General features: G+C 31.7%; 1 protein-coding gene across 2 annotated transcripts in view; it reads left to right on the top strand.

Moving 5' to 3' along the window:
• The window catches only part of LOC143222930 (synaptosomal-associated protein 25-like), a 30,175-nt gene extending 7,684 nt beyond the window's left edge, over positions 1 to 22,491 (top strand). Inside the window, exons 2-7 of one of the 2 annotated variants that reach the window (XM_076450152.1) lie at positions 2,671 to 2,712; positions 4,599 to 4,647; positions 7,690 to 7,807; positions 12,544 to 12,672; positions 18,433 to 18,577; positions 20,650 to 22,491. In XM_076450152.1, the coding sequence (XP_076306267.1) occupies positions 2,671 to 2,712; positions 4,599 to 4,647; positions 7,690 to 7,807; positions 12,544 to 12,672; positions 18,433 to 18,577; positions 20,650 to 20,715 (549 nt within the window). In that variant the 3' untranslated portion in view covers positions 20,716 to 22,491. Of the gene's footprint in view, positions 1 to 2,670; positions 2,713 to 4,598; positions 4,648 to 5,123; positions 5,173 to 7,689; positions 7,808 to 12,543; positions 12,673 to 18,432; positions 18,578 to 20,649 lie in introns of both variants that reach the window. The other variant, XM_076450151.1, reaches the window with a different exon arrangement.
• The last annotated feature ends 393 nt before the right edge of the window (positions 22,492 to 22,884 follow it).

Consider the following 22,884-nt stretch of genomic DNA (forward strand, 5'->3'; position numbering starts at 1 on the left):
GAAGACAGCTTTTAATATGGTATACCCAGGATCCCTAGGGTGAAGATCACATTCGGGTTGAGCGTCTGTGAAAGCCTACTCCTCTTCTTCATGACCGGGTGACTTTGTAGAGAGACAATGTCATATATACTTCCCTAAGTCTGCTTGCTAAGTTTGGCCCTAGGTAACTCTAAAACTGTTGGAGAACTTCGTGGATAAACACACTTCATGAAGTCAAAGTAAGATAAAAAGCTAGCGAGAACAACGGTATTTCATACACTTGTTTGTAAATCGGCTTTCTCTCTAACGATCTGTTTGTCCGGGGGGCACGATTGTTGCAGCGGTAATCTTATTCACACCGTGAATTCGAGGATTCTTGGTTCGCGATAGATTGCCGCAAATGTTTGATTCACATGTCGGGGCCGTAGTTACGCTTTAAGAAAGACGTAAGATTTCTCACTATTTTATCAAAGAAGGAAACAACCCAAAACTGGCAGTAGTTGCTGTATCAGTTCAAAAATCATTGACAGCTATACAAAGATAACCCTAAATAATAAATATGTAACGATTTTAGAAAACTTACTATTAAACATTGTTTTGTTTTGATTTGAGGATAAAGAATGATAAGTTAGCGTTAAATAAAAGCATGTTCTTAATTATTTATAGATTTACTTTCTATTGTAAATGTGTTGACATTCAATCTACTAAGACACCTTACGTGTTTGGGAATAATAATGAAAACTAAATTGCATAGACATCGGATGTGTCTAAATATCTGTTATTGTACTGCATCTTAAAGAAAAAAAGCTGATATGTCTTTTAATTTAGTTCTCAAGATCTGAAGATGAGGGACAAAAAGACTGCCTGAACCGTTGTGCATGTACGAGTTCCATAGTTTGTTAAGCATACAGATTAGGACAATGTGGGTATTATAAGGATTTCGATTTTTTTCTAAGTATTGTGGAGAACACTAGCCGTATCTTCTTTATGCTAACATTATAAATACAATTACCATGCAAGTAAATTGTCCACAATGGGTATCTTTTGGACCTATTCAACCATTTTTTGTTTTTCGAAGTCTTTTCCTTTTGTTTTGTTTCCCGTACGCGAGTGAATGCAGAATAGTTTTATATTCAGGTATTCGTATTTTGTATTTGAGGGTTAAAACTATTAATATAAATACATGTAACCTTGGCCAAGATGTACGCAGTATTTAATTTACAGAAACGGTTCTGATTTTATAAAAATATAAAAGTTTATACTTTTTTTAATTAAAACCTTATAAAAAATGTTGAGTAACAGCTTTAAACATTGCTTTAAGTCTTTCTATCCAGGCAATGATTTGTAAACAAACCAGAGGAATTACTTTCTTTGGTTTCCTTTCGAATGGCAGGTAGTATGTAAAATCAAAAATTAGGGCTAAGTTAAATTATCCAATAATTTGTTTTACCGCATATTATTTTCAAAGTTTACTAAAAGCAGGTGCAATACTGTTAAAAAGGTGTTTGTTTTTACACGTGTTAGTGTACAGATAAAATCCACTACAACGCACTAAAATATCATAAAGATTCTAACAGGTACTATAATATATGTGTCTGCGGACTCACACCGCTAAAATATTGGTTTCGATACCTGTGGTGGGCAGAGCACAGAGAGTCTATTGTGTTGCTTTGTGCTTACATACAAACAGCTACAATAACCTAAGTTGTACATACCAAGAAAGATGAAGAAAATTAATAAGATTTTTTCCTCATATTCTGGTAAGGTTTCATTTGTTTCTCTTTCATGTGCATCCAGCGCACGTGAAAGTGTACCGATAAAAGATATTAAAATTCTGTGAAATCACAATATTTTATATCTACTTACGAAAGCTGTCTTTATATTGAAAACACTTTTCTATGAATCATTATCCTAAAGTATAGAATGTTAAATGACACTTTATTGAAATAATAATTAATTTTTACTAGAATTGAAAATCATGCACGTGCTTTGTTTGGTTTGTTTTGAATTTCGCACGAAGCTACACGAGGGATATTTGCGCTAGCCGTTCCTAATTTACCAGTGTAAGTATAGAGGGAAAGCAGCTAGTCATCACCACCCACCGCCAACTCTTGGGCTACTCTTTTACCAACGAATAGTGGGATTAACCGTCACATAATAACGCCCCCCACGGCCGAAGGGGTGAGCATGTTTGGTGCGACGGTGATTCGAACCCGCGACTCACAGTATGATAATTCTAAATCCCCGATCTTAATATAACGTTATGGAAATGTATGAATATTTTGAGAAAAGAAAAAAAACTGTTACGTACCATTCTCAATAGTAATAAGTTTTTGTTGGAATTACACACTACCTAAGTAATGCAAAATAAAATATGGACTTCATAGATGCTGTTGGAGGGCGACGTCACAATGGCTGTGGTGTCATGACGACTAGCTGATTTGCATATTCAAATTAATTTTGATATAATGTGCTTATCTAGCCTTTGTAGAATCAAATGAGTTTTTGCTGTTGTTACTTTTATACGTATAAATGGAATTTGTAATTAGAAAATTATATAACAAGAAATCTTATTATAATTTTTCTGAATCTGCTGCTCTCTTGATTTTCCACAACTTTCCGAGTAATGTAGATGCAGACTTCATGATATAAATTAATATATACATATATATATATACATATTTTTTTTAGACTCTGGAAGCTACCAGGCGTATGATGGCATTATGTGAGGAAGTAAGCTTTTTTCTTGTTTTTGTTTTCATACATTCTGCAACTTTAAGGAAATAATATATCTAAATAAATGTTACTACGTCTTATACACGACTGGATGTTGAGTGAGTATAACATTAAACTCAATTTTAAGTTTTAAACTAGTTTCATTCCAGCCTGAAGATATGAATGCTTGTCTTATATTAGTTTTAAATATTTGAGTATGAAGATTAAATTTATGAAATGTAGTAATCTATTAAAAATTCATTTCAATTTGTTTTTTCAAGAAGGAAATAGTATTTAAAACAACATAGGTAACAGTATTTGCCTCAAACTAATTTGTTAATATATGTAGATGAAAACACTAGAAAAACAAATTCAATGATGTATTTTTGTTTTATTTTGTAATATCGAAAAGCCTATAAAGTCCATGATCTTAAAAATGTTCTCAGCCCTCTATTTTGTCTCTAACTATTTTCGAAAGGCAATTATTTATCAGAAAATGAACAACAAACCTTTAGTAATTCTAGTAATGTTATATGAATGCTGTTATACTTTTATTTATACTTTTCTTATAGAAATTGTTTTGCATTGTAGGCTTGGTATGTGGATTTAGAACTAACGTAACTCTCCCAGGTTGGACGAATTGCGTTTGATATCGCTGGGTTTACAGAGAATATGTCATTAAAAGCGAAATTCTTAACTAATGAAAGAAAACATTCTAATCTTTACGTCACCAAATGGGACATGGATAACGTACACATTTATAACACTAAAATCCGACTCTCGCGTGGTGGATACGACAGACAGTACAAGGATGTGTTAAAAAGCTAAAAAATCAATGATATCTTGTAGAATTTTTTTTTTACTAACAACGTGTGCATAGACTGAAAATTCAGTAGTAGGAAAAATTTGAAGAGAAAAATCTCATATGAATGAGAGAGCGAGCGACTCTTAGCATTCTTGCTGTAGGGATGTTTTCCATTTGCTGCTTTTATGCTAGAAGAACTAAAACTTTTATTTCACATTCCGTGTTTATTGTCTTCAAACACTTGTGTTGCGCAGCCCATGTAGTTAAATGAACTCCAAAAGGTTTATATATCATATTCTAAAGTATCATATCTCGTTTTCACGAAACAGCTATGGTATCTATGGTATGTTCAAAAGTTCATACTCTCAAAATAGGACTATTGTACTCAATCTTAAGTCTATAGGGTCACCAAAATTATAAAAAAGTAAAATTATGAAGCTACTTAAAGCAACATTTAAACCGGTAATTTTTAGTCTCGTGCTCTTATTGCCATGGCACTGGATCTCACGTTCACAGTACTCTAGTATCCATGTTCAGATAAAACGTATGACCGTGCTTACTTTAAGTTTACAATACACTAGTACCCATACTTATGAGATTGATGCCACAGTACTTACTCTAAGCTCACTATGTTCTCGTAAATAATATCATATTAATTACTTCAAGTTTGCAGTGCCACAGTACCCTTGTCACATAAATAATACCACTATAGCTACTTTAAGCTCACTGTACAATAGTTCCCTCGTGCCATGAACAATATCATATTCTTACTTTAAAGTGACTGTGCCACAGTACACTTATGATATAAATGATCTCATAAGTTTACAGTATAAGATTGCTGAACTGTCAGTCATCATGCGTGGTATATTTGATTGTTTAAACTTCAATTATAAACTCTTTTATTTGAGTTAATTTATCCTTTAATAACAGCGTAGGTTTCATTCTTTGAAGCAAAATTCAAATTCTTATTGTTTCAAAATATCTACTGAAGCATTAACTTAATGGTTTAAAATTCAATTTATATTGCTTTAACCTAATATTAAAGTTTCTCTGATGTACTTTATCATTTAATAAAAATAATTTTGATGTACACTTTTAGAGCAAAGATGCAGGCATTCGTACTTTGGTGGCGCTGGATGAGCAAGGAGGTAAGCGCCATCTATCAATGGACACTGGGCATGATTGTATGTATCAATGAGCCCTTTTTTCCACTTTTGCTTTGAATAAATCTTCTTTCAGTGATCCAATGACAAATTCTGCTTGATCCACGGTGTTTGAAGTTTCTCTTTTCCAGCCCAATTTTTTTTCTTCATTTTCTAGCTTTTTCAAGAACAAAAACCAGCTCTTCTCAACTGAGTACAGCCTTTCACATATTTAATACTGCAATAATACTGTGAAAGCGAGGAAATGTTCTTCTGTTGTAAAACTGCAAATACATTTCTTTTCTCCATCTCTGCTGTATCTATCTTTCTATTAATTACCCAATCTAAAAGAACTCATCTCTCTCTCTCTTTTTTTTTTCTTTTTTTGACATGCATTTTGAGCGTTGTCCGGAAGAATTAATTGTCTTGCTCTGATATGAAAATATGTATTTTTCTTTCCTGTCTATCACTTCTATTGTTAGAGTAAAGAGGCAGGGATTCGAACTCTCGTGGCTTTAGATGACCAGGGAGGTAAGATAACATCACTATATACGTTTTATTTTTTATTTAAGAGTGCCTATCATGTAAACTTTAGTACATATAAATTAAATGTTTGATGTAGAATTCATTAAACATTTAGGTTAATAATTAAAACTGACTTTGTCTAATAATTGTTGATAAAGACAGTAATAAGTTTTTAAACTTGTGTCAGTATTAATAATATAATTAAATGTTAACGCAGAGTTCCAATTCTGTCAAAATAAAAATAACTGAGAAAAATGAATAATTTATGATAACATAATCTGAAAAACTAGTGTTAATTATAAAAACAAACTTTATACATTTGTTGTTTTTATAAATATTTTATGCCGTGTAATTAATAAGTACATCCAGTTAGTGTTTTATCTTGTTCAATCTGATTTTACAATTTTAAAATTCAAATTTAAACTTCACTAACATCTACATAATATTAGTAAAACACAAGTTTGAGCAAATAATTCGAAATATGGTACTTTATTTAACATTACAAGTTCTAAAAATAGCCTTTTATTTGTTTCAGAAATATCTGCGTTTTATTGTAATAAAAAATCACTTTTTTCAGTGTTATCATATTGTGGTAGAATTGTTAGATTTAGATAGATGTTCCTCAAAGTTCACATCGCATTCCTTCATTAGTGATCCTAGGCTCTTCAAATTCCTCTCCATCTTTAAATAATCACGAAAGTAATAAATTATTTGCATCATTATACTTTATTTTTTACAATGGTATTTAATGAAATTCAGTTAGTCTACAAAACAAAACACTTATTGTCTAATAAATCAAGTAAGGGTGATTATTTGACTAAAAATAAAGAAAAAACAACTTTGATTTTAGAATTGTAACTTAATATCAGACTTCCATTCGAATTGTACAACTTTAATGAGAACCATGAGCCTCACGCTGAGGAACTAAATGAGAAAATCGAGGAATAGAACACTCATTAATTTTATTCCAATATCGCCACGTTCACAAGTGCTGATACGTTCTCTTCTTTTTGTCAAAATATCCGTAACAGCACTAAAAGCACAATCAACCAAGTATTTGGTCAGAGATGGTAGAAGTACTTGCTGGGCTTCCGTAGCTATTTCTTATATTTGACACTGACTGGGGGATCCAACCACATCAGTTGTTTTTTGAGGCATGGATCGGATTCACGCTGTCATTGTTTTGTAAGTCTATCAACTCGTCGATCTGATCAAAGTCTATAGACAGACACTCATTATTTTCGCAGTTAAAAAGACGTGTCTGAATTTTCCATAAGGAAAGTTTAGTTGTTGGAGATCAGTAAATCTGTCGTTCAACTCAACATTCAAGTTGGAAAAATGTTCAAAGTTGATTCGGAGGATCCTCCCTAATTCCTAGGGTCAAAGTAGAACCTGTTGAGAACCACTGATTTAGATATATATAAAGCATTAATTTTTAAAAAATATATCTAATACTATTTAATTCGATTTTTTGGTTAAACAATACAATTAAAACTTGTTGAATACTACTATTACATTAGAACTTAATGTAATGACGTAACGAAGAAAAGCAAAATGTATTATTACTTACTTGTTTCAGTGATATATTATGCAAATAATCACTTTAGTTGGAAAAAGGTTAATTAACAATTTGAATAATTGGTGGGTATGTCCGTATAGACGTTTTTGACTGCATGTTGCAAGAAAAGAAGTTAAGCAGTATGGATAAATTATGTGGCATACTCTGTATAATATAATGATCTATGTATTCTTATGGAGCTAAAATGTTTAATATATTGCGTATCTATTATACTTCTTGTCGGTTGTGAAAACCATTCATTGTATAAAATTATTGTTATAAAAATTAAATGTTAAATAAAGCTTTAAAATTTTACTTATAATTACATAAATGGCACAACTATTATTATAAAGGACATGACTTGAAAGATTGCCAGTAGAGTGTTGTTTTTTTTTGTTAGAAATATATTTCAGTTCCAGAGAAACACACACATATACTTGTGAATTGTGTGATACTCATTCAAGATTTAATATAAGTAATAAAGGTAATGGATTTATATGAATACCTTGAATATATTAAAATATCTTTATAAATAAACTGCAGATGCAATTATTTAGAGTATATTATAATACTTTATTCCTATATAATATATACATCAAATTCTACTAATAGTTTGTAATTTAGTTTTTAATGAACAACAACATCTAAAACTGAACTTAAAATATACTTACTTTCTAAACTTCTATTGACTGACGTTATTCTGAACTTAAATTTCAGAGAAACAGTATCAAAAGAAGTCCAAACAGTACAGTTTACGTAAATAAGTAAAGTAAAACTCAGCTATAGTTTTAAAAGTCTAGGAGTCGTAAACTTGATACATGTAGAGATTGATTATACTTATTTTCTTCATTATCGATGTTTAAAGTATTTGTTGTGTCAGTGTCGTATATCAACGCCAATATAGAATACAAAGTGTTTATGTGTTTAATTAACACGTGAAATTTTAAATGTCATCTGTCATCTAGAACAACTGGATCGCATCGAAGAAGACATGGACAAGATCAATGCTGACATGAAAGAAGCTGAAAAAAACTTAACAGGAATGGAGAAATGTTGTGGTATTATTGTATGTCCTTGCAACAAGTAAGTTTTTAATGTTCCGGTAAGAAGTAAGTTTGTAATATTCGTGAAACAATATTGTATATTTGCGATTATGTATTGTTCCTGCAACAAATACGTTTATATTGTTATGGAACAAGTAAGTATATAATGTTCCAGCACTGGAAGTAAATACACAATGATACAAAAACTACGTAAAATATCTGCTTTGATAAATATAAACATATGTGCAAAAACAAGAAGATATAGATAAACTCAATTAAGCTGGGCTATGTGATGACAAAGATCTTTATTGCCAAATAACAACGGTTTGTTTTAATCTGTAGAGCTTTCGTAGGGTTGTTCAAGTTTTCTGTCTGTTCCGTTTGATAGTGTGGTTCAAGTTTCGAATTTTCAAACGAACTGGGTGTCATATGTTTGAATTATGATAAAACTCAACTTCAGTTTTGTAATAAGTGTTTGATTATTTAAGTACAAAGCTACACAGAGAGCGTTTACACTATTACTATAAAAGACATTCGTACCGTTTTATTCTTCAGATCTGTGATATTTAATAGATTTCTACATAAAGCTACACAATTGGTTAATTGGGTTCTGCCTACGACTGGAATAGAAACATGGTTTCTAGCAATATGAATTTGCAGGCATACTGCTGTGCCACTGGGGGGCACCTCACATATTACTTGATTTATTACTGTGACAGTCAAATCTGTTATTCAGTTAACAATAGTAGCATGATAAGTGGTGAGCACTAGTGACTAGTTGCTCTCCTTTTAACCAACAGTTTTAAATTAAAGATAACTATAAGTTTGACAATTACTATGGAATACTTGTTGGTTGGGAGCTCAGTCATTTCTATAGAGGTGTATCTCTCAGTTGCTACGTTGGTTACAGTCCGGTGGTAAATTTGTACTCATGAATGTGTTTATAAGCAAAATATTGTTAAATCTATTGCAAATAATATTGATGAATAAATTTTAAAAGTTAACTGCATCACATCTTATCCACCTAGATGATTTTTAAATAGAAGTTTTATGTACTTAAAATTAAAATTATTCCACATAAAATTTAAAAAAATGCCATATAAATTTGTCTTTGCATTAATTAAAAAGTAAGATTCAAGAATTATAATAAAAAATATGTTATAGTTCTCGTTGATAAAGCTAGCTGTAATTTTCGTTTCATTTGTAAAAAGTTTTATACATTAATTATGACAAAACAAATCAATAGTACACAATCTCTGAAATACATTAAGCAATATAAAGATACAGTATTTAATAACTTCATTAAAGCTTTTAAAAAACTTTATCCTAAGCGAAATTATTACTTAAATTATATTTTCTCTATGCTATTCCTAAACTTCATAAATCTCCTATTAAATGTAGATTTATTTCTAATTCAGTAAGAACAATTATTAAACACCGGCTATTTTATTGAATAAATTACTTAATATTTTATTTGAACAAATTAAAAACATAAGTATTAATAATAAGAAACATACGTTTTAGATAATTAAAAAGAATATTCAACCCATTTTAGAATATTTAAGAAATCGTGAAAAAGTAAAGAATACTCAAATATTGACTTCATCACACTGTATACCACAATGGATAAAATATTTAATTTTTGTTATAAATTCATTAATAGAACAGTTCTGTTATCCTTTCATCGTACTGAAAGAAAGAAAATTTTGCTTCCAAAATATAAAAGACATGTTAAGTTTCTTCATTTGTAATAATTATATATTTTTCAATAACTAGCTGTTTAAGCAAATAATAGGAGTTCCAATGGGAGCTAACTATCCTACTCGTACTACAAAATTATATCTTTATTTTTATGAAAATAGGTTTATTAGAATTGTTTGTTTTTAGAATTTCGCACAAAGCTACTCGAGGGCTATCTGTGCTAGCCGTCCCTAATTTAGCAGTGTAAGACTAGAGGGAAAGCAGCTAGTCATCACCACCCACCGCTAACTCTTGGGCTACTCTTTTACCAACGAATAGTGGGATTGACCCTCACATTATACGCCCCCACAGCTGGGAGGGCGAGCATGTTTAGCGCGACGCGGGCGCGAACCCGCGACCCTCAGATTACGAGTCGCACGCCTTACGCGCTTGTCCATGCCAGGCCAGGTTTATTAGAAAATTACATAAACCCAGATATTTTTGCTTTAACTTACATTTGTAAGATTATTGTGATTTAATTAGTATAAACAATTCCGAAATAAATAATGTTATTAACACTATTAATCTGATAGAATTAGTAACTGGAAATACTTCAATATCTGATATAGAGGCACGTTATTTATATTTAGAAATTAATTGATATTGCTGTTAGTCTAAATATTTTTGATGAAAGAAAATATTTTGTTTTTCCAATATATGGTTTACCCTCTTTTAATTGTAATGTACCATACTCTTCTATTGTAAGCATTTTAACTTGACAATTATTCAGATTTTTTAAACTTTGTAATAAATTACAGTATTCATGCAAAAATTAATATTTAGTGGATTTCATAAAAAACTCTGAATAAAATTATTAAAACATTCTGTGATAAATATAAGAATGCATTAAATAAATATAAAAAATAATAATCAAGGAAATTTTACTGAAAGTTTCTGATAACTATATTTAGTTATTAATAAGATCATTTAAACAAGTTGGCACTTCTTTACGCGGATGGACACCTTATCGCATATATAGGCTTGTTTAGAGTCTTAAAATTGACGATTACAGTGGTGTTAATTGGGTGGTAATTAGGAGTTATACTAATTAGTTTAGATATTGGTTGGGACTTTTTATACTAGTGGGCTACTAATTAGTGCCTTGCCACCATAATAAATGTTGAAATGCCCACTTCGGGAGGTCAGTTTATTTAACTTACTTACTTTCCACTCCCAGTGTTGATACTTTATTAGTTTTCTTTATTATTTATTTTATGTTTTCCTTCTTTACTTTAGAGAGCAGTCACATTCCGAATGAAGGGCGATATAGATGTGGGACGTTGTGGGCTTGAGCACCCACATCTCGCTTTTCTAAAACCTTCTTCTGTTTTTTTGAATTATTTTTATTTGATTATTCTTCATGTGAGACTGGCGAACAGAGGTTAATACTGTTGGACGGCGTATCTCGACCACAGTCGTAGTCACTTCTAAAATTTAGGGTCTATTATATATCCAAGATTTAGCTTGTACCCTGGGAATCCTTTTGATTAGTGTACCCTTTTTATTTTTTTTGAGGGACTTGTTTTTGTTTATAACAATATATATTTATGTATAATGTTATAAAATCTAAGCTATTTAGACCAACAATCTGTAGTCATACTAGAAAGAAAAAAGCGACATTTACATCTATTTACTAATTTATTTTTAATGTTTATGAGGTTGGTCGAATCGACTAATTCCAGACAGAGATACAATAGTACAAATAATAGATAACGTACAATTGTTTTCATAAAAATACGTTTGAAAATTAATTGGAGAGTATATAGGATTTTGCATGTGAAATGTGTTAATTTTCTGATGGATAAGAGCGTTTTTTTTTGTCTAAAATCATAATTGCGTTGTACGTTGGATAGTCAACATTTAAAAAGGAAAAATGCACTAGCAAATCATTACTTAAAGTTCTTTAAAAATTAATATTTTAAGTAGAAACGTCCTGCAATATTTACTGATAATATGCAAAATTTCGCCGAGATACGCCTCCTGTATGAAATGTTATAATTTAAAAACTGTAACAAGCACAAAATGGTTACGAGGTCACTTCCTGGTACTGATCCCGTAGCGAAAGACTTTTAAATGTTGTGTTATAGTATATGTTTTATTTGTCTATCAATTTTACAATAATCATAAAGTAACTATACAATTTTCAATTTCTAAACTAACTTATTTGGCAGTAATTAACGTTTTTGGATATTCGATATAAAACCCGAAGGTTTCATAAGCAATTCTAGAATAATGTCAACAAATTAAAAATTAGGTAAGCGAATAACAGTTTGCCCCTGAAGAAGAAAGGATCACTTTTCGAAAGCGCTCCGCTTATAGGGATTTTATTAATTTCTACCAAGTAAGTGATTAATAATACTCAAATACCTGAGTGAGCGGATCCCTCCTTTAACACTCCTACGAAAAGTGGGGCCTAATAGGCCCCAGAGCAACTTGACAGGTTATTAATATTAGGCTAATAATTTTGTATTTAAATGAAATTGCCATTTAAATCCATTAATGAATGGATTAACGAGATTCCCACTGTCCCTATCTACTATCTAGCGAAACCACAGCCAGGGGAACGGGCTTGGAGAAATCAGGACTAGAAACATCTTTTCGTAGGAGTGTTAAACGTACTACGATTTAAGTGTTCAGTGATCAAACTAATCTGTCAGTTTTATTCTATTGGCCTCAGTAACGAATATAGCAGACTGGAATAATTTTGTATTATTTTTATTAGTATAAGTTAGGAAAAGTTAATAAAGATTATTTGCAATCTAAATATTGGTAAGTTGTTCTGTTCAAGCCACAAAATGTATACATATGTTGAAAGTATGTATTTTTAATATAAAATGTTTTAATTGAATTAAAACACAACTGTTTTCACTAGAAAAATTATAAATAAGTCTATTCTATTGAGATTAATTCCTAAGCATTATTTCACAAAGAAAGATAAAATATCTATGTAATACGTTTAAAATGGTCCAGAAGACTTTTCTTCAAAGCGTAAAAGATAAATTTTTCTTCTCTATATTTTTCTTCTTAATTTTCCAGATCCAAAGAGTTTAAGGAAGACCCAAGCACGTGGAAGGGTAATGAAGATGGGAAGATAGTGGGAAACCAGCCAGCAAGAGTCATGGACGATAGGAATGGAGCTGGACCAATGGGAGGTTACATTGCAAAGTATGTCTTGGATTTTGTACTTGTTTATTTAAAGTGTTCCCATCTGTGGTAATTGATTATTGTGAATTATTTCTATCACAAATAGTTACCATATTTGACCCAGATATTTCAGTTACGTTAGTTTCAGGATATTCTATAGGCAAATAATTTATGGTTATTACGTCGACTTAGATCGTCATATAATAATTAAAACGTATCTAGGAATTCATTAATGAAATAAATGAACTTTAACAAGAATAATGTTTTTCTCAGACGATCTTACTTTAATACTATAATACTTAATTTATTTTGCTTAACTTCGTAGTTCTATTTTTAAAGTGAGCAGCCTTCTGTCTTATTTTAGTTTTTATTGAACCTAAGATCGTCAAAGACATTTAGAAATGCGTGTATTTTATAGTTTTAAATTCGGTGTTGCGAAATTCCAACATATTTTCTACATTTTTAGAATATTTTCAAGTGTATGAATCAATAATGTACTATGTGTGTAAGTAAAATATTGTTGCCAGTTGAACTTTCGAGAACCTCGCCTAAGGTTTACAAATCGAGTGCCAAGTGACAGTTTTTATATTGTTGTTGCTTTGCTACACTTAGTGTATTATAAACTATAAATCTTGGAGGTTATAACTGTGATAAGCACTTATTAATCGGAAAACTACAGATACTTTGACACTGAAAGTTTATACGTTTCGAACATCACAAACCGATTAACTTCAGTGAATTAACTTTTGATGTCAGTATATTTACGTGGGCATTATGAATTTGCATTGTGAAAAATCTCACGTTTGAAAAAGCTAGCTTGCTTCCCGTCCATAGAAGTTTACTATGTATTAACATAGAATTAATTCGCTCTTCATGAAACGTTGATAAAGCCTTCAGTTCTAGACCAGATAGAAGACTCAGTATTGTTTGTAAATCATTTGCATATAAATCATCATTTGTAATAATTATTTTATAATTACCGTTATTATAAATTGTAGTGTTATTTGTATATTAAAATATATTTGTGTTAACAACGAACACTGTGTGCATCAATATGTGTGTATCAATCTTGTTGGCAAATATAAACTTGATACTTATCGACATTTAAATTCACTTCTAAATTCAAATTTCAGGTTATTTGAAATCGTAATACTTAAAATAATAAATCGGAAGCTCGTCCGAGATGAATTATAATACGTAACACTACCCACCGTCAGTTGTTTGGCTACTCTTTTTCCACAAATAGTAGAATTGATTGTATTTATAACAACACCCCTACAGCTCTCAGATTGCGAGCTGAGTGCCCTAACTACAAGGCCAAGTCAAAGTATGTTTTACTTGAAAACTTTATTGAAAATGTTTAGTGGTTGAAGATAATTTTGTGAGGTATATTCGAGTGACGTCTTAGATAAAAATGTTAATTGTATTATTTTTTAAAACTGTACAAGTTTCTGATCTAACAATGACCCAGTGGTACTGAAAATGTGTGAGGAAAAAATCGGGGATTTTATGAATATTATTTTTTGAATTTTGTTTTTTTTACAAAAAGTGTAATTTCAACTACATTACAAGAACCATCTATTGAAGGTTAAAAACACCCTTTTAACTCTTATTTATCCTCGATTGTGCTTAATTTGAGTCATAATTACGCGATTTTACTCAATACTTAATTTCTATTTTAATAAAGCTCTGTTAACGACAACATGTTTAGTTTCTGACCAAAGATTTTGACACTTTTCATATAATTTTCACTGTACATAGATGTCAGTTTGTAACAGCAACTATGTAAAAGTTCATGGAAGCTGCATAGGGAGACGTAACTATACGTGTAAGAATAGTACAGCTGTGATTCCAGTTTCATTGGCAATTTGTCCTATGAAAGTAGTCGTTCATTTTAAGTTGTAACTTGCAGTTTGCCAGTTTAAAAGTCTAGTTTTGGTAACAGTACGAAGAGAAGTTAACAGCTTCGTCACAATGGTACCTTGAGTCGGAGGGTTTTCTTTCCCAACAATAGTCTTCAAGACGTGGATGCTGTCCCAAAATTTCTGTTGTGCAAACTTTTTATTTTCATGGAAACCCCTTTCTTTCACCTGTTGTGTTATTTGAATTTAGACCATTCAACAATCTCTTTGAAAGAAAGCTCTTCCTCTGAAAGAATAATAACAAATACTTCTAACAAAATTTACTGCGGTTGCATTGAACGTCAAACACACATAGACACAAAACATGTCTAACATGGTGTTATGGTTTTGATCCGAGACGACACGTCAGTGTATAGCAAATGCATGTTGTTCCTGTAGAAAGTGATTAACTCGGTTTACTTGACTGCAATCACATATCATTACTGTGTTCCTTTATCATGATGTTTATTGTTTGTCGTTTTTCATCAACGATATTCCTTGCGTTTGTAGCAGTGAACAAAAGTCTGATGATATAAGATATATATTAAACAACTGATAGTGAGAAAAAAAAAACCTTGAAGATATAAGAAATAAAGTTAGGACTTGAAATGAGAAATCGTTAACTTTGTTCTCGGTTGATAAGGTGAACTTTCATGGAGGCACGTGTAATATAAATGTTTCTGAATCTGAAGAGCGTGTTAGCAGATAACATGAAACTCGTTTGTTTTCACAGAGAATGAATGGACTTATTACAGCAAAGGATATCAAACTAAGTACACGAGCAAACATTTTCTGAGTTTTTGTTTCTTTTAGTTGCACGCATAATTACGACTTGTTCTGTGTTATTTTTTCATTTTCAGTTCATACGTAAACATTCCTTGACAAAACTGCGTTTATGATACCTGAACTGTTTTTATGCTGAAATAAAGCACGTACGTTATGTAAATTTATTTTCTGCTACTGCTTTATTAAGTATTAATTTCTCTTTAAAACGTTGTCTCAGGAAGCGTGCTGATAGAGACGGTAACATGCTACACTGATTACTGCACAATGATCACGCACTTTACTAGTTTTGTAATTAAATAGTCCCCTAAAGTTATTACGTCTCCTACTGATTCAGTAAAGTGTTTCATTTAAGTGTAACGTAAGTGAGAAAAGACTGGCCAAAACTTTACATTTTTAAGTACTTTATATTAAAAACGTACATTATTTTGTTCTTACGATCACAAGTCCTAAAATTAAAAGAGAAAGGGAGCTATGTGTTTGTTATCGTTGTTGTAAGATGTTCTAGTATTGTATTATGTTATACGAGAGAGACAGAGAAGGCACTAAGTTTATGTTGTTGTTACGTTAAGAAAAGAAAAAGGAACAATGTTATTCGAAGGATAGAAAACACTTAACTGTGTATTGTTACAGTAAGATGTAATGATGTTAAACAAGAAAAGACACTAACTTGTTTGTTATTACAATACAGTTTTGTGATACAGTGGAGCCCCTCACTAACGACCCCCTTACTAACGACTTCCCCTGTCATACGACCGGAAAATTTTTGACGGTACCCTGTTTGCATTAAATTGACCCCTCGTGGACGACTTCCCCTCAAACGCGACTAACGACCTACCAAATTGAACAATTTTGATTATTTTACCTCTCACTAACGACTAAGTGACATTATTATGTGGCATATTCTGTGAAGTTACATAACGGTCTGCCTTCTCATTTATGGCATATTACAAATGAGTTTAATTATTCTGTAGTTAAACAGTATTACGTAATCTACTTCAACAATAAATCTATTTCCAGTGCGTCGAATCGAAAAGAAGATTAATTTTCATTGGTAAATTAATCTTATTCTCAATGCGCTCAGTGCGCTTATTCTATAGTACATAATGAATTAGGAACACTAAATCGGATTATTTAACAGACAGGATTAGTGTGCATAATATGAAGATTCCTCATAACACAGACTCATTTTTCACCAGAATGTCGAAGAGAAAGTTGCTTAACTTAGAAGAAAGAGTTTCCGTCATTAAACGACACGACAAAGGGGAAACTGCAATAAAAATCGCCACGGATCTTGGAGTTGGTAAAACCCAAATTCAGACAATCTTTAAAGAGAAAGAAAACATTTTGAAAAAGTGGGAAACAGGCGAAAATCCAGAAAAAAAGCAGAACAAGAGAAGATTCCTATACGACGAGTTGGATGAGAAGGTGTGGCAGTGGTTTGTGAATACAAGATCCAGGAATCTACCAATTACCGGGAAACTAATTCAAGAAAAAGCATTAATATTGGCGTCTCAGCTTGGCGATGAAGGCTTCTCTGCTAGCAATGGATGGTAAGATAGATTTGTAAAAAGGCATAATATCAAAGCAGCTATTCTCTGTGGCGAAAGTGCTGAAGTTTCTCAAGAAGCAGTTGAAGATTGGACTAATCGTCTCCCATCCATCTGTGAAGGCTATTCCCCTAATGACATATTTAACGCTGATGAGACTGGGATACAATACAGATCACTTCCAACGAAATCAATGGTCAAGAAGGGAGAATCGACATCCGGTGTAAAAGTTTCGATAGAAAGTGTTTCAGTAATGATTTGTTGTAGGATGTCTGGAGAGAAAGTTCGGACACTTGTTATTGGTCATAGTGCTAGTAATTTCTTTAGTTTACGATTGTATATCCAGTCAGTATTTGAACACTTTGCCTATTATAAAAACGTACATAATTTAAATCTTGATAACGAATTGGGTATCCACCCCTCACTAACGACTCCCTCTCATTAACGACCTTTTTGTAGAGGCATTTTTGAAGTCGTTAGTGAGGGGCTCCACTGACTACGTTAAAAAGAAAGATACCTTCTTGTTTTACTCATCGTTGAACTTGATATTACAAGAGAGAAAGAGCAAATTTATGTCTGTGTAAAAGTAATATGTAACATATAACAGAGGCAGTTGAGTTATTATTGACATAAAACAGCACTGTTTCGAAGTCTCCTCATAATTCATAAAGAGCTAAGTGTGCTGATCGAATTACTTCATTATCTCCAGTTACTTCTATAGCTAGCCCCAAAGAGTGTCCCTACTCCAAAACACTGTTAGGATTTCAGTCTGTAGTACCTAAACAACTCTTAGTTGGGATATGAACATGGTTTCAAACATAGCACCCTCGAGATCACAAATCGGAGATAGGCACACAACATCTGACGCCAAATTTGGATTCAAAGTCCGTGAAAACCTGCTCCATAACTCCATTATGCTTGGTTGATCTTCTGGGAACATGCTAGTCTGGTTCTGCTAGATCCAAAATTGTGGGATGAATTATGAGAAAAACAAACCAATTCCACACAGTATGCATAGGACTGTAAACTGACATATAATAGAAGTAAAGGAGCTGAGTTTGTTATTCTCACCAATGGAAGTCCCGACCTGATATCATACGAGAGATGGAGCTAATCTTATCATTGTTATAGCAAATTTCCAAATACGATGGAAAAATGGCCATAAGCTTGTATTATTTCTATGTTAAGATGTCCAAATGTTGTAATAAAAAAAAGTTAAGCTATTGTCACTTGTGGAGTAAAATGTGTTGATATTATACAAGAAAAGAGGCTAAGTGTGTGTTATTATATTACCTTATTTAACAGAGGAGGCTGAACTTGTTATTGAAGATATATAGCCTGATATATAAAAGGAAGAAAGCTAAGCTCGTGTTATAGATACAGCATAAATGTCCTGATACTGAATAGTAAAATTTCTGTTATGTTTGCAATAAAATGATCTGATATTTTCTAGACAAAGAAAACTAATATTATTCAAGTGTTACGATTATAAGACATAACGTAAACTGTGTTTTTTGATGTAACCATAAGGTATATATACTTTACAGGATTACTAACGATGTCCATGAAGAAGAAATGGAAGAAAACATGCAACAGGTTAACACAATGGTCGGAAACCTGCGTAACATGGCCATCGATATGGGAAGTGAAATTGAATCTCAGAATAGACAATTGGACAGAATCAACCAAAAGGTGATGAATAACCTTCGTTAAACAAACATTTTGTTGTAATTTTCTTTAATGTTTGTAAATACTGAGACCTCCCCGCATTTAAATGTACTTGAAATCATATTATGATCTTTCTGATACCACTTTAAAATATTTACATTTATTAGGTTCTGTAATACTAAACTTAAAGACGCAAATCACATTAAAGGACTTCTCAATCTGTTTTATTGTACTTATTTTAATTGATCAATTATTTTGCTAAATAAATTTAATTTAAAGATATAACACAAGGCAAAGCTTTAAATAACGATTGTCTAATAGATATTTATGCTGTTACTTTAAATAAACTATAGTTAATTATGTATGAGAAAATGAGGTAAGACGGTCCCTTTCATTAAGACAACTACCTGGCTCGGCATGGCCAGGTGGGTTAACGCGTTCGACTCGTAATCAAAGGGTCGCGGGTTCGAATCCCGGTCGCACCAAACATGCTCGCCCTTTCAGCCATGGGAGCGTTATAAAGTTACGGTCGTTGGTAAAAGACTAGCCCAAGAATTGGCAGTGGGTGGTGTTGACTAGCTGCCTTCCCTCTAATCTTACACTGCTAAATTAGGGACGGCTAGCACAGATAGCCCTCGAGTAGCTTTGTGCGAAATTAAAAAAACAAAAAAAACAAAGACAACTACCCCTTTAGATCATCATTTATGGCATACTGGCATCTGTATTGAATTATATGTAATTATTCGTAATGAGATTCTGTACACAAAAACACAGGGTTACAAGTGCGAATGTGAATGATTGGTGTGACCTCAGTTGAACTTTTATGGTTACGAAGCAGATATTTCAGGGAATTTTACTTTGATAATTTCAAATAATAACGAATTATAGAAAGCCGAATACACTATAAAAAAGAAACAAAAAACATACACACACTTTGCCTTCTCTGATGTTTTTAATGTGCGATTGATTTGTTCCACACCAGTGGCGTCTCCCACCGCATTAGGCTTTCACTGCAATATACTATATTGCCCCATGCGTTCTTTTGCACCATTTATCTTCACTTTCGCCGCACTCGTCCAGTTCTCCCGTTCTTTCTCTCACTCACAAATACCCCACTCCATTTTCGAAATACTAAAAATAAAGTAAAAATTCCACGGATATTTTAAAATTTTCTCATGCGAGGGGACGAAGAGGAACTACAACGTTCCTGAACACCCCAGTTAGAGAGAGAACTCTTCTGATTTCTCTCTCTCTAAACTTAACCCCTGCCACGTTAGTTTGCGTTTGCACCATTTCTTAAAATTGCACAACTTTTTTCATGGCGGGAACATTCAAGTGATTTAATTGTAGTTGTCAAATTTAGAATTTTATTTTAGATCGCTGTTCTTATGAGTCAGATGGGATCGACTTTATCCCATCTTGATGAGTTGTTTTATCCAACCTGATATGTAAAACGGGTCCCAATTTCAAGATTGTTTTTTCAATTTCTAAAATTCTATGTCCCACCATTGTTTTTGATTGGAAATGTCTATAGTGAAACAAATTGGATGTTAAAACCTTTTCCATTTTGATCGCGAAGAATTGTATTCTTATTTAATGTGACTGTCTTACTTCACCTTTCCCCTATATATGAATTATTTGTAAGTTTATTTCTAGTTTATGAAATCATTATTTTAAAACACGTAGTTTTATCATAATAATTGTACCAAATTATTTGTTTTGGGAGAAAAATCCGTTTGTATTTGTAATTATACCACTGGTAGCTAATCTAGTTTGTGCTGAAAACGTTATTTGCTTTTTCTAAATTCTCCGTTCTACCTTATTTTAAAATTATACGTTTTCAGTATAAAGTTTAATTTAACTTAACATATATAAACTGATTGTTTGAGATATGGTTATAATTTATTTTCTTCGTAATCTGAATGTCCAAACCTGCATGATCATTTAGTATTATCTCTATCCTTCAGTAAATGAACTTTCCTTTTCCACTTTCACTGCATTTCATGACAAACCAATTGCGTGTCGTGTACAGAAGCAAACAAATAACTCTGTAGTTGGTGAAATAATGATCATTTTTATTGTATATCAAACTTTAGGCAACATCCAATGAGTCACGGATCACAGCCGCCAACCAGAGAGCCACAAAGCTGCTCAAGGATTAAAGATTTGGCAGTGTGGTGTGACACCAGAGAAATCTAATATTTGGAAGGATAGAACGGCCTAGTTCATCACAAATCGAACTTTCACTCTCTAGCTTTCTTTCCTCAGTAATTATTTCATTGTATGTCAACGTCAGGTTATAAACCTCTTGTTGTTTCCTGCGTAGCTTATGAAGGGAGATTTGATGACTAGTCAACATACTCTCGGCTTTTTTTCGTATACGGAACATATTCCACGCAAACGAGGGAATATTTTGACCAGTTTATATCGTAAATACTGTTTAATTACGTAAAGCCGTTTTTCAAAGCAAAATTTGTAAATCAAACTGTTGGCGTTAAAAAGCTATAACCGAATCAGTTCGTTGTTTCAATGCAAATGCGAAATCTGTAAGAAAGAATTCATAATGCTTCTTTAAAAGACTCTCAACAAAAGTTAAACTGTTTGGAATTAATGTTTTGTGGTTTATTTGTGTATAAATGCTGTCCAAATTACAACTGTGTTAAATTATTATGATTGTTTACAAAGTAACCATTTTCTTTCATTAACTTTAGAAAGACCCTGTCAGACACTTTTATATTCTTTCAACCCTATGAAGTGAGCTGCTGGAAAAACAATCTCAAGGAAATATTTATTTAATAAAATCCCAAATAATAATTAAAGTTACTTCATAACTCATAACGTTGTAAAAAAATTACTTTATTGATCTTTAAGCTAAGTTATTTCTTACATTTGCTATCAATGAAGGAAGTAAATAATTAATATCATTATAAATAACAACATATATAAAATATGAATAAGGATATATTTTAATTTCACATGAAACATGCCAATGGGTTTTAAGCCTAAATTCTTCAAGCAAAACGGGAACATGGATTGACATTTCATTATATACATGCATTACAGGGATCTATATGATTCAAATAAAACTTGTGGTGTGAACATAACGGCATTCCGTAACATTATCTGTTTATAAAAAAAAAAATATATGTATATGTCTTACGTGATTGTTCACCGTAGTTAGATATTGTCGTTATGTTCGGAATGTATATATTTTTAGGTAACAACCAGTCCACTGTAGTTTTACGTATTTTATGTAATTAAAAAGTAAGTTTGTAAATGTGGAGAGTCAGAGATAAATAAGTGTAATTAATGCTACAGTTGTTTGTCGCAGGAGAAAAAAGTCCACAAATACCTTTGTTCACCAAACCACCTTTTCTTTATTTTATTAGTAGGTACTACAGTTGTAGTTCATGTGTAATTTTGAAACGTAAGACGCAATATTTTACGACGACATTAATATAATAGCAAATTTATAAATTTCCAATTTGGCTGATTGTTTCAATATAATATTGCTGTAAATTAATTAAGTCATGATATTTTGAAATTATAGGTAATAAAATCAACAGGTTACGAACATGTTCAGAATTTTTGTTGACATCTTGTGCTATTATATTTTTATTTCACTTTTCTTATTTAAATGCTCTAAGAATTTAATGATGTTTGGATAATAGAAGATCTTTGTTCAAATATCGAGAAAATTAATTTTGTAGTAATTATTTTATTTTAAAGCAACATAAGGGGAGGAAAAAACAAAAACATTTAACTGACATAAAGAAATAATTTACTAGAGAATTTAAGAAAATGAAAAAAGTTATGTTTGAAAAAGTTTGAATCAAATATTATTTAGAAATAAGTTGACATATTTTGTTTTTCATTTTTATTTTTACCGCACATATTAGCGGTTAAAATATATATTACAAATAAATCAACTTCATTCTAATTAATGTTGTGATTCACGTATTTAAGTTATTTATTGAAAATTAATATGGGTAATATAAGTTAAATCGTGAAGTGTCGTTCTATTAGGAACCATTTCCGAACTTAGCGTTTCGTGTTCTTCATGTATATCTTTTTTTTTTTTTTTTTGAGTTCACTAGGGCTGTTTTTCTTAGATGGAGTTAGCTTTGCGTTTTTTTCAACGCTCTGTAAAACACACATGTAGCAAGTGAGAATGTGCAATGTTTTTAACTCAGGCACACGTCAACGACTACAAATTGTTAATATATTTAATGTCCCAAAATACTCAAAGTCATCATCACATTAACTTAAAATGAGACTGACCATATCTAAGGTAATTTCCAACACGAAAGTACACATTTTAATTAAAACAG

The sequence above is a fragment of the Tachypleus tridentatus genome, chromosome 8, assembly GCF_004210375.1.
Source record: "Tachypleus tridentatus isolate NWPU-2018 chromosome 8, ASM421037v1, whole genome shotgun sequence".
Taxonomy (NCBI): Eukaryota; Metazoa; Arthropoda; class Merostomata; order Xiphosura; family Limulidae; genus Tachypleus; species Tachypleus tridentatus.